At 36.3% G+C, this 13,403-nt stretch overlaps 1 protein-coding gene across 1 annotated transcript; it reads left to right on the forward strand.

The window, feature by feature from the left end:
* Positions 1-73: 73 nt before the first annotated feature.
* Positions 74-7,685, forward strand: LOC103947601 (TBC1 domain family member 22B). Its single transcript, XM_048585932.1, has 11 exons — positions 74-100; positions 1,251-1,372; positions 2,244-2,394; positions 2,508-2,691; positions 3,379-3,449; positions 4,298-4,435; positions 4,522-4,613; positions 5,660-5,931; positions 6,427-6,512; positions 6,643-6,744; positions 7,295-7,685. Exons 1-11 carry the CDS (start codon positions 74-76, stop codon positions 7,454-7,456), a joined length of 1,407 nt encoding a protein of 468 aa, XP_048441889.1. The 3' UTR covers positions 7,457-7,685.
* The last annotated feature ends 5,718 nt before the right edge of the window (positions 7,686-13,403 follow it).

Below are 13,403 nucleotides of genomic sequence, written 5' to 3' on the forward strand. Positions count from 1 at the left end.
ATCTTAGGAAAACTAATGAAAAGTTAAAAAAAATTTTAGTTTTAATGCAAAATGATAAATAAAAGTATTGTGAATGGTATCAGAGAAAAGTAAAAATATGGTTTTTTATTAAAAGTAATCGGTATCGAAAGTGTTTCGTTAAAACTCTTTTATCTTTGAATGAACGTTACTCAAATAAATAAATTCATTCATCCATTATTGCGTACGTTAACGGAAAAACATTACAAGAAAATAAGGCCTCGTTCAGTGTCAAGGATTCGGTTCAATTTGTGTAACATAGAAAAGATGAATGTCAATTTTTAGATGCTGTTTAGTTGAAAGTCGAAGGTAGATAACTCATAGAGGAAAATTCTCTCTTCAGTCTCCTGAAAAAGCGTATGATTGCGTGGGATAAGTTTTTTCTATGATTAATCTATCTTTTGCTTCGACTTAGACAATATTAATATTGGAAGTTCACTTTCATTTCTTCTCTAATACAAACTAAGGAAAACTAATGAAAATAGTTTGAAAATTTTGAGTTTTAACGACAAGGACAAAATAAAGGGTAAAATGAATAGTACCAGAATTAACTTTTTAATGTAAAAATATGATTTTTCGTTAAAGTAAACAGTACCGTGAACTTTTCGTTAAAACTCCCTACAAACTAACTATAGCGAGTTATTTGCAATGCTAGAAACCGAATGAGGGGAAAAACATATAGAAGAACCCCATGGGAACACCTTTAACACTAAAAGAAATTAACATATTACACAAAACAATACTTTTGCATATGATTCAATATTCTAATCAATTGAATGTTGGTTTCCACCTATGCGTTTTATGTTTGAAACTCTCTATTTCTTCTAATTTGTTATAGTTTCGTCTCTTAAAATCAACTAACTTTTGGTTTAATATTAATTTTCTTTTGGTTTATATTAATTATTTACTCTTAATTTGATATTTAACTGCTAATCACTTGTCTATGCCACTCTATAATATTTCTCATAATTTGAATTGACAATTTATTAATTTATCAGCCGAAGATCGTGCTGTAAAATTTCAAAGATAAAATGTTTAATCCCAAAAAATATAAGGAAAAATAAAATTTTTATGAGTAAAAAAAAAAGGTGAGAGACTTCTTTTTCTTTGCTTTTGCAAATATTTGTCAATTTCCGAGCTGTTCTTCTGTAGAGAGAGAAAAAAAGGACCAACAAAACAAGCACCTAATAAAAATAAAAAAAAAGGGAAAAAAAACAGCATGGTCGTTGTAGAGCAACAGCCATGAACACAAGAGCAATCAGAGCTTCGACAGAGAAGAAAATCACTCCAAGAAAGAAAGCGCAATCTCAACCCCCGATTCCAGATTCAACCAAACCCTCAGAAATGTTCAAGGGTATTTTTTTTTCTGAGTATTTTTATTAATTTCTTGATGATTTTTGCTTATGATTTTCCTCAGATTTGAAAACCCTTTTGCAACAAGCTTCCTTTTGAAGATTAAAATTGAACTGAAACAATTAGGATGCAGTTTCTCGCTCGTTAATGGCTCTAATCCATTGCATTTGAGATTGGAATTGGTCCCAACATGTTAAAAGCATAGCTTTTGAATTCTGATTTCTCAAATTCTGAACGTGGGTGTTGTTCATTTCGATGTTTTCAACGCGAAATCAGTGAGAAGATTAGTGTGATTGGAGATCTCTGCTCAAATTGGAAAATGCAGGAAAACAGAAGTGACTTTTTGAATTTAGAGTGAATATGTGATTCACATTTTTTATCTCGTTCTTAACTTTCTTTTGCTTAGTTCATTCGGCTGCCGATTTTGTCATGCATTAACCTCAAGTTAATGTCAGTTTAGCTGAAAGTTAGCGACGCTAGATTCGATAGTCTGATTTGTTATATGATTTAAACTTATAATTGTAGTCCCAGTCTTGATAAGATTCAGATTGTATTAGATTGTTCGAGCCTTCTGACAAAACGACTCCTTTCCGTTGTTGCGTTATATAATGTTCTGTCATATACCTTTGGATTTTTAGCAGTTTTGATCAAAGTTTAATGTTCGTGTCAACAGTTATGATATACTTGGGTTATGTTTAGTTTAAGGTTGAAACTGAAGCAACCTATGTCTCTTCTGGAACTTGTCCACAATTCTTTAGATTCGTTTTTGTACTTCAGTTGCTAAATGTTGTTCTAAATAAGATCTATTGTTTATAATTATATGTGCAAATATCTAATTATTTTTCCTTTGATCATATTGTCCTGATACCTAGGTTCCTCAAGGGTCGTAGTATTCCCGGTAAAGTGTTACTGACTAGGAGGTCAAACCTGCCGGATCCTTCAAAATTACAAGTGCCCTCTCCAAATTATGGAAGGAGCTTATCATTCAATGATGCTCAAACAAGTGATCGCAGAGCCTTGGAGGTTTATTTTTATCTCCTTTTTGTCTAATGAGCTTGAAAAGTAAACCATTAAAGCCATTTGCAACAGTTGGTTAATTGAAAATGTAACTACTGGTGCTTTTACTTCTAAAATAGGAAGACAACGAGGTTCTAGGCAACCCCAGGAATAATGAAAATTCAAATAAGTTAACATCATCAACCTCGAATGTTGACAATATTTCTAGAGGAGCTCAGAAATCTGCCATCGGAGCCAGGGCTACTGATTCTGCAAGAGTTATGAAGTTCACAAAAGTTCTTTCCGGGACAACAGTGATATTAGGTATTTAAGGACTATTTCTCTTGAAACTTCCCCTCCCCTGCTTTTCTTCTTCCCTTCCTCTATATTTATCAAAGTGTGACTATGTAAAGCTAAAGTGTTTTCTGATACGGTAGAAGCACAGAAAGAAACATAGTGACAAGCTATCAACCTGTAAATGGAAGTACATTAATAGAAGATCTCTAGAGGCCCTGAACTAGCTCCTAGGAACTCATGCAATGTCTAATAGCATCTCAATTGAAATTGCAAAACATTTAAATGAAACAGACTAGAAACAGCTGCATGCCAAAGAGAGTCCGGAAGGGAGACATAAGACTTATTGGCAATTGGTACATATAGACATGGAAAATGTGCACACAAAGGAGATTCCCCTCTATCCACCAGTGCTCTCAAAACCTAATCTGTTCCCTGTTCTTCACAGCTATCATAAGGAGAGAAATAAATGTCACCCTGGGGTATTGTTTGTTGCTTTTTAGCTTCAAAATTTTGTGTAGTCCTTTCATCATTTAGTGGGCTTCCTCATGATTTGAAATCTAAACTTTCACACGTGTTATTGTTGCTTGTATGATCTAGCATTGTAGCCTAGGTCACTCTTTTGATAAATCTGTTACCTCCCCAAGTTTCGTTTTTGCACTAATTGAACTTTGATTCTTCGTTTCCCTTCAAATGGAATCTTGATTGTTTATGTAGAGAAGTTGCGTGAGTTGGCTTGGAGTGGCGTACCACCATATATGCGGCCCGATGTATGGAGGCTTCTTTTGGTAAGCTCTATGCTTCAATACTTTTACTAAAAGCACTATGACGTTTTTTGGATTTGTTATCCAATGTACTCTAATAATTAACCACAGATATTTAACCATTTTAGATGCTGCAAATATAGAATTATTGCCCGCTCGCTGTTAGAGGAGGGAGAAGTTGTGGGTGGGTTAGCCTAGTACTGTATATGGCTTAAATTTGCATATAGTATATTGTATAATAGGTTTGTGAAGGGCTTGATTGAAATTGCTTCCAAAGCTGCCTAAAGTGGAATCAGGCAGAAGCCATTGGTTTTCTGTTCAACTTGTGAGATGCAGCATTAATGACATTGAAGTGGCTACGTTCTCTCCTTGTGTCCGAGTACATTTATTTACCCTGTCTTTTCTTCTATATGTTTTGTTCACTGCAAGTTTAAAACTGTTGCTGTCTTTAGCTGGTCATAGGTGCCTAGTTCATTCATTCAGTGGTGTCCAATGTGCATCCCATGCTTTGTACCTATGATTTTAAGGAAAACTAACAAAAAGTCCTCAAAAACTTAGTTTTAATGAAAAAGGACAAATAAAGGTGTTAGTGAATAGTACTAGGAGGTAAAAATGTGGTTTTTTGTCAAAAATGAACAGTACCGGGAGTGTTTCGTTAAAACTCCCAAGATTTTATGCTTGTGTTACTGTGTTATTAAGCTTTTCATTCCACTTTTTTTTCTTGTAAGTGGAGTGGAAGTCCTAAAGGATGCATTTGAAAATACCATCACCTTAGAAAAGGGGCTCGTTTATTTGCCTTTCTAATAACGTGGATTGCATTTATCATGTAAATGTTGTGGCTTGTTTGAAATTAAAATATGAACTGACAACAGGGATATGCACCATCTAATTCAGATAGAAGGGAGGGAGTTCTAAGAAGGAAGCGCCTTGAGTATCTTGACTGTGCTTCTCAGTACTATGATATTCCGGATACTGAGCGTTCAGATGATGAGATAAACATGCTTCGTCAGGTGTTTAAATGTTAAATAACTGCCAACTTTCTTAGTGTTAATACCTTTTTCCTGGTTTTGACAATTACCTTTGTTGACCTTGTTAGATTGCTGTTGATTGCCCAAGAACTGTGCCAGATGTATCTTTCTTTCAGCAGGAGCAAGTCCAGAAATCCTTGGAGCGCATCCTTTATACCTGGTTAAATACTGTATCTTGTATTATGGTCATTGTTGGCTTGTTTTTTACATCAAATGCTCTCATGCAAACTAATACTGATTGTTCTAAGCTAATACTGATTGTTCTAAGTTGCATCTATTGGACCTGCTGGTTCCTGAAAACAAAAATTTGCTAGGTTTATTGATCTGGGAATTCCAGACCAATTGTCTTAAGTTGTGGGGTTCATCAGAAAGGCTTTGGTTTATTAGACACTTACTGATTTTGTTGTAGCTAACAATATGCAACAGTAATGTGATTTTGTCTGTAAACTATCCTACTGTTTAGTGCCATGCACCAGTATCAAAAACCAGCCCACGTCCATACCAATAATGCTTTAACAGCTCTAAGCTTAGAGGCTTTTATTACCAGTCAGACTTGAAAACATTTGGCATTGCCCTGTTGGTTTTACCAAAGTAGTTCTTGCACTAAACTGTTTGGGATAGTGGTGTTGATTTGATAGTGACTTGTTTAAGTTCATATGTACATGTTCTCTACTATAACCTGGTAGGTTTGGTGTTCTTTACATTGTGCTTTAGGAGGGCTGGCATGGGCATGAATCTGGAATTGTAATTGTCACTTAACTATACATCTTTAGCTACACCTCTACCGATATTTAGTCATGTTGATCAGAATGATTCAAGTGTCCACGTTCATTTCATGGTATTTTGATGGTAGCTCTCTATTGAGATTTGGACCGTGCAGGGAGAAATAGTGAGCAGTGATAAAGCTCTTCAATACCATAACTCGCCTCATTTTGTGAAACTTGTTTTCTAGTCGTTTCCTCTGACTGAGAAGTTTAGACTATCAAGTGCAGATAACAATTCATGGTACCTTGATTAAGTGAATTGTTTCTGTTTTATTTTCTAAGCTGTTGTTGGATTCCAACAGTTTAGCTTTGAAAAGAGGGAAAAACCGTCTAGATATGAAGTATGATTCAAGATGCCATCATTTTATTTTATTTTTTTAATTATTTAATTCATATGATTATTAGTTATATCTTCTTAGGTACTTCTCCTTGTCTCTTTCAGGGCAATTCGACATCCTGCAAGTGGATATGTTCAGGGAATAAATGATCTTGTTACTCCCTTTCTAGTTGTTTTCTTGTCAGAATACTTAGACGGGAGTGTGGATAATTGGTCGATCTCCGATCTGTCTCCTGATAAAATATCGAATATAGAGGCTGACTGCTATTGGTGCCTATCAAATTTACTTGAAGGTATGCAAGATCATTACACTTTTGCTCAGCCGGGAATCCAGAGGCTTGTGTTTAAACTAAAGGAATTGGTCAGGCGGATTGATGGTAACCCCCACTTTTTTGCTTCTGTTTTCTTATTCTTGCAGTCTTTTCCCTTGATGAACTGAATCATATATGTGCATCGTGCTTAAACTGAATTAATTTTTGCTAGAATCATTTTGATTTTTCTTCTGTGGCGTAATTTTCAATATGGAAGTCTGTTTTCTTTTCTTTATGCATATTTGGACTTGCGTATAGCAACCAAGAGATGCATACTGGCATTAGCGTGTAATCTCCATCTGATGCAATAAAATGTTGTTGCACGTTTGTACATCATATTGTAGTGAAAGGTTGTTAAATATGAGTCGTTTAAAGAATATTTTCTATGCAGTTGGTTTTGTTGAAGTAAATACCAACTTTTTGTTGTATACTCTACAAAGTTCCATGTAAGAATTTCAGAAAATGGCAATATACCTCATGCTCTGGGATGCAACAAACATGTCAAAGTTCAGCTATCATCTTTCTTGTGTATATTTATTAGTTTTCTTTCTTCTGCATTAGAACCTGTATCGAGACATGTGGAGGAGCAAGGACTCGAATTTCTTCAATTTGCTTTTCGGTGGTTCAACTGTCTTCTAATACGCGAGGTTTGCTCCTACAGATCTCTTCTATGTACTTGATGTGTGTTTCCTCTGTTTTTGTCACCGGACAATGCGAACCTACTGTCAATTTATTGCAAAGCTAATGGATTTTTCTTTCTTTCTTTCTCCTTTTTAGATTCCTTTCAATCTTATTTCCCGTCTGTGGGATACATACCTAGCCGAAGGAGATGCATTGGCGGATTTCCTTGTGTATATATTTGCCAGTTTTCTTTTAACGGTAAGATAGAATCTGTTTCCTTTCAACGATATAGTTTTCTTGGTTACATGTTTGGATGTATTAGCTGTGAGCCTGTGGTAAGGAAATGTCCGTAATGATTTATTAGTCCACCAACAATATCTCTCCCCATTTGGTCACTGTTGGGGGTGGGCAGGCTACCATGTTTGATAGATTTGCTTACGGAAACAAATCACTGTTTGAATGCATGGCCAACTGGCCATCGTGGTTTTTCTTTTTGACTTTTTAAATTGTTTTCTGGAGTTTGAAAAAAGTAAAAATGATTTTATTGGCGATAAAAATCCATGTCATCAACAATCATAAGAAAGAACGAAAACTTAAGCGGGCATATTTAGTAAATTGGAATTCAATTAGAATGACCCTATTTGATACAATGTTGCTATATTCTTGTGCTCGAGTCAATTTGACAGCAGATAATCTGAAAGACTATTTTCTGTATTCTTTGGTTATGTTTTCAGCTTAAATTGTTCTAGGTTTTCTTTCGTAACAGAGTTGAAGTCAATAACTTGAAATCCTCTATATGAATATACAGTGGTCAGAGGAGCTTCAGAAGCTTGATTTCCAAGAGTTGGTTATGTTTCTTCAACACCTTCCAACCCATAACTGGACTCACCAAGAACTCGAGATGGTGCTTTCAAGAGCTTTCATGTGGCACAGTATGTTCAAAAGCTCTCCTAGACACTTGGCCAGCTAAACACAAATTTGTAATATTCAACCATCTATCGACGACTCTGGATTTTTCTTTTATCCATAGTTTTCGGTTTCTTTGTTCTTTACAATTGTTTTCTTCTATGGTGGAGGTCATTGCCCATATTATGTATCTGGTGTCTGTAGTATTTGTATTTGGAAGCATTTCTTGTAGATTTTCCTTTGAGCAATGGAGGAAAAGGAAAAATGACTTGACTATGCATGATTTTGTTTCATTGAACGGAGCTGAAGAAATTGGCAATCCATTTTATAGTTGTTCATAAATGTTGATTTCCAAGTCCTTGCAGACTGGTTGTGTGGTTTTTCTCTTGGCTACTTTAGGTCCAAAGGCGCTCGGGCTCGTTTGGGAGTGATTTTGGAAGGTCTGGGATCACTTCTGGGAAGAAGCATCTCTCATTTGCTTATGGATAAAATTGCTTGAAGTGATTTTTATGGAGAAGCACCAGAAGTGATTTTGACCGTCCTAGCGTGGTTTTTCGTTCTATCCTTTTTTCGATCCAAAAGAGTCGATTGGAAGCTTGAGGTGGCACCTAATTCCGCCATAATCTGGAGGGCGGAGTCTTTAGAACCTCAATGTGTTGTCCTAAAGGGGTTACGTGAAAGTAAACTAGAATCTCAAGGGGTGTTAGAGTTATGTTTCAAACGTGAAGGAGTTTTGTGAAAATACGATAAACCTAGAGGGTGTTAGTGTAATTAATCCTTAGCAAGCTTTTCATGAGTAAATCATAGTATATTAAGGTAATTAGGGAATAACCAGATTGAAATTAAATGGCTTGAAAGGTGCATCTTACTCACTTCGAACTCTACAGTAATTAACTTTAATTTTCTTGGTCATTTACTTAGTCTGTGCGCGCACCGTTTCAAGGCTATGGATGCTAATTTAAAGAAAAATGTTAAACACACGACACATTTAATTACCAGCTCACCCTTGACACTTGGTTAGTTTTTTATATTTGATGGATTCCAAATTGAAAAATGTATGGAGGAAATTAGTGAAAGTTTAAACCTCCGGTATTCAAATTAGGGATGGGCACAGGTGCGGTTCGGTGCGGTTTTGAAGCCAAAATCGAAATGAAACTAAACCGTTTGGTTCGGTTCGGTGTGGTGTCAAACGGTTTCGGTTTGGTTTTTGAGAAAAAAATGTACAATTTAAAATATACACCTATTTATGCTTATGATTGTCAAACCTGCATGACATCTCTACCCCTAATAGGCCACTCTCCTTAGATTTAGCTTATAATTCCTGAGTGGTACGTTCTAGCCATTTCGACTTCGTTGGTGATCTTATGACAATTCTTACCATATATATCCTTGTTCGTTTTTATTTTATAATTCTTTTTTGGGTGTTATATGTTTAGGTTGAGCACCCTTCTGCATTGGGCTCATTTGATCGGATGATGAAAGCAGCAAAAGGGAAGAGGATGGTTGTTTTCCTAGACTACGATGGGACCCTTTCACCAATTGTTGATGATCCTGACCGTGCCTTCATGTCTGATGAGGTCAGTCTAATTTTCTTGATAACAACATTCCTGTTTTAACAGGTGACTTAATCCACCCTAAGTATATTGATTATGTTCCATATGCCGACAGATGTGTGCTGCAGTACGGGAAGTTGCCAAGTATTTTCCAACAACAGTAATTAGTGGAAGGAGTAGGCATAAGGTATGATGTCGACTGTGGAAGAGATGAATATGAGTTTTGAGAAAGAGGGATGAAGATGAGTTTTGAGAGAGAGAGAGAGAGAGAGAGAGAGAGAGAGGCAGATAAAATGCAAGAAGTGAATTCAGCGCACTGTCGAATAGTGGTGCAAATTGGATGACTAGTCTACTTGAATTAATTAAAACAAAACATTCAATATATGGTGCGGTTTTGAAAACCCAAAATCGAAACAAAACTGTTAAGTGTGATCCGATTCGATTCGTGTTTCGGTTTCAGTTTTCAGTCTTCAGTTCCAAGTGCTCATCCATAATACAAATCAAGGAAACATGTAGTTGCCAAAATATATTTGGTTAATTACACTAACATTTTTTGAGATTTGTCAAGTTTTCGCAAAATTTCTTTACGTTTAAGACATTATACCATCACACTCTCATGTTTTAATTCTTTTTCATATAACCGCTTGAGTCAAAATTTGCTTATAAAGTTACTAATTTATCCTTATTAATTACTTGAAACTAATAAAAGAAGCTTTATAATTCTTTATAATTATATAAAAATATTATAGAACATTAAACACTTAAAAAAAGGACAATACGACAACAATCGCAACTTCAACCCGAGGGTTTCGATAGTGTAATTTTGATTCTCGGGGTTTTCCTAGGACGATGAAGCCTTGAATTGTGGCCTACTTTTTCATTTGAGTGGACACAAAGTTGGACATGACGGCGCCGATAGAAAATGGGCTTTGGCAAGAAAAACAACAATGTCGTCTCTGCGTTGATTTTTAATTTTTGTTTTTTAACATAATGTTTTATTATAAACTTTTTAATTTAAGTGTGATTGTGTAAATCTTAAATTAGATTTCATTCTTGTTATTATTTTCTATATGGACTTGTATTTCTTGGGGATGAATGATTTCTTTTCTCCCATATTACTATAAATAAAGGCACTACGTAGGAGATAACACATCTCTACATTCTTCTATACAACCTAACAAACACATCTCTCTCTCCAATCCCTCTCTCTGCCGCCGGCTCCCCTTCCTTGGTCAGATAAAATAGGCTACAACACGTTATCAGCATGCTCATGCCGCTGAGCTTAGGAATCTAACGTGGAAGTTTTCTCCATCAAACCAGTTCATCCAATATCATCACGCAATCAGATTCTTCCAAAACAACGGTTTTTATCTCAATATTTTGGCAACCCTGATAGAATGAACATTTACCATAATACATGACCAAATTTTACGTTTTTCGAATTTTAGATTCTACATAAATTGTGTATGCATTATATCCATAATTGTTGAATTATGTGAATTTAATATTGCCATGAATTGCGTCAAATATATGTCCATGTATTAAATTATTGAACTCAATATGCATGCAATTGAGTTTTATAATCTTAACAAAAAAAAAAAAAATTACGAAGTGCTAGGGTTCTTCGAACCCCACAATCTGAGGCACAAACCTGAGCTATTAGCCTAGGGCTGCAACCTATATGGTTGAGCCGCGCCGAGTCGCGAGAGCACAAGCAGGAGTCCTTGGCTCCGAGTTTGAAAACCCATAAACCCCAACGTCTTCTATGGCGTCTTCACCATCACAAGTAGGCCTACAACCCAACCTTGACCTTGGGTCACTGTCCCAACGGCCTGAAGCTCGTCCACTGATGTAGATTAACTGAGATTCCTTCAAATCTCGTCGGATATTCTTTGAAATTCCTATTTGAATTTCTAAGGTTTTGGTTGAAACGTTAAGATTCATCTATCTCCATTCATATTCGTGATTCCCGTTGCCTCATGAACTTGTCCCTGAGAATTTTTGTCCCAAAACACGACCACCTGAAGCAGCGGAGCTAGTCTTCTTCCCCGATGAGCTCACCCAGGTACGCTTGGGGTGTTTTTGGTCCCAACTCGAGCCCAATTGGGCCTTGGTTTTCTCGGCCTGAAAGATTTTTTTTTTTTTTTCTTCTTCTTGGGTTTGCTTGAAGCAGCCCAAACCTTTAGCTCGGCCCAAATTCGACACCAACCCAGTAGGGCTATGGTTTCCTCGTGCATGTTACCACACCTAATCCCAGCTCGTAGTTGGTGAATCAATGCACATGTACCGTGATGTATAGGATTGCGTCCCCCAGGAACACAAATGCTGCGAAGCAGTGGAGTACTTTTTTGCATAGGACATACAGTCATAGCCTGCTCATCGCGGTACCTAGATCAAAGCTCGTTTGGGCCTTTGTCTTTGGGCTTGCACTTGTAGCCCTTTTTTTTGTGATGTTGGGCCAACCTGCATGCTAGGCCCATGCCCATTCCAGCCTAAGTTTGGGCCTGGACCTCACAGTGCAAATTTACTCAGCCCATTCGTGGGCTTTGGTCCAAGTTTTTGGGCCCTAAGTTATAATTGCCTAATTTTTTTTAGGCCCAATGGGTTTTATAATTTTTTTAACCCAACTTTAAATTTTGCCCGAAGTCCAAATAATTACTTCAATTATAATTACAGACCTGAAGTTCTATTTGTATATTTTCTCATATTTCTGTATACATATTTGCATTTGCCTACAAGAACATATGAACTTGAAGTTCATAATTATTTCGAAACCTAAAGTTTCTAGAAACATGCCTTGTTTGAAAACCTGAAGTTTTCTTTAAAAACATCACCCATGAAACCTAAAGTTTTTTCATGTGAATTTTAACCAATACATGTCTATTAGAACCTGAATGTTCTCCTCCTATGTGAATGGATTGATATTTTCCTCCATTACACTGATCACATCTTGTCCTTTATTTTGTGATAGGAACATGTCGAATTTGAACAAACATGACTTCACCTCTTTAGAGCTCTCTGGAAGGAACTACCTCAAGTGGGTCCAATATGTGGAGCTTCACCTCACTACAAAGAATTTGTGTGCCGCTATTGAAGATGATATGGAAAACCTGGTTAGTGAAGTTGAGAAAGCCACTGCCATGATCTTCATCTGAAGACATATTCATAGTGTACTACAAAACCGAGTACCTTACTAAGGAGGATCCATGAGCACTATAGGTTGTTTTGGCTGATCAATTTGATCACCAAAATGACATCTTCTTGCCTGAAGCAAGACATGACTGGCATCATTTATGTCTATGAATGAATATAATTCTGAAGTTTGTCGAATCCAATCACTTCTCAAGTTTTGTAACGAAATTTTAACCGAAGAAGATCTCATGGAGAATACCTATTCGACTTTCTTTGCTACTACTTTTTTCCTGCAACAACAATATATAGCTAAGAAGTTCACTAAGTTTTAGATTTGATCTCTGTTTTACTTCTCGCTGAAAATCAGAATCAGCTGTTTATGAAAAATCATCAAGCTCAACCGACTGGGGTGATTGATGTGCCTGAAGCACACTATAGCATGAACCAATGCCCGGCTAGAAACCACCCTGACAAGGTTAACAGAGCCAATGCCTATCTAAATGCGGAAACAAAGCCCAGAAGCGCCCTAACCTGGCTCCCAAGGCTCCAAACTTTAAGAATAAAGGGAAAGCACCTAAAACGATAGATGTAGACATGTGCTATCGTTGTGGTTCAAAGAACCATTGGTCCCGTGTTTGCCGAGCTCCCCAAAAGGTTGTAGCTGAATATCATTCTCGTTGTAAAAAGTTTGAATCAAACTTTGTGCAAGTGGATGAATCGGAGAGTACCATGGAGGTTTCTGACTTTCAAGAGGCCGTTACCCCTATGGAAGATTAGAATCTTAGATATAAACTATTTTCTAGTTGAAATTTAGATATTAGGGCCAAATTCCACCTAGTGGCTAAACCCCCTTGTGTTTTTGGTTAACTTTGAACAATTTTCCTTTATGTTTGGATTATTTGTTGGTGATTTGTTTTTTGGATATTAATTTAATTAATATCCGTCCTTGAATACTTAAAATTATTTTGAATGGATATTTGTTTTAAAGAACTTTTATGCATGTGACTGATTCAAATTAATTTTCATATAGGTATGAGTAGTGTTGACGTTAGTTGTTTGGCAGATAGTGGAACCACACGAATCGTTTTACGTGAATGCATTTATTTCACTAACTTCTTACCTAAGAATGCACTTCTGACAACCCTCTCAGGATCATCCAACCTGATCGAAAGATACAGTAAGGCACGTATAATGTTGTCTAATGGTACAATTTTGACCATTGATGAGGCATTTTATTCTTCGTGTTCCGAAAGAACATTGTTGAGCTTTAAGGACATTAGAGGTAATAATTATTACACTGAAAACCTATGTAGAAAATGGAGTTAA

Source organism: the organism of the source record quoted next, unplaced genomic scaffold (genome assembly GCF_019419815.1).
Source record: "Pyrus x bretschneideri cultivar Hongxiangsu unplaced genomic scaffold, Pyrus_bretschneideri_v1 Contig23, whole genome shotgun sequence".
NCBI lineage: Eukaryota > Viridiplantae > Streptophyta > Magnoliopsida > Rosales > Rosaceae > Pyrus > Pyrus x bretschneideri.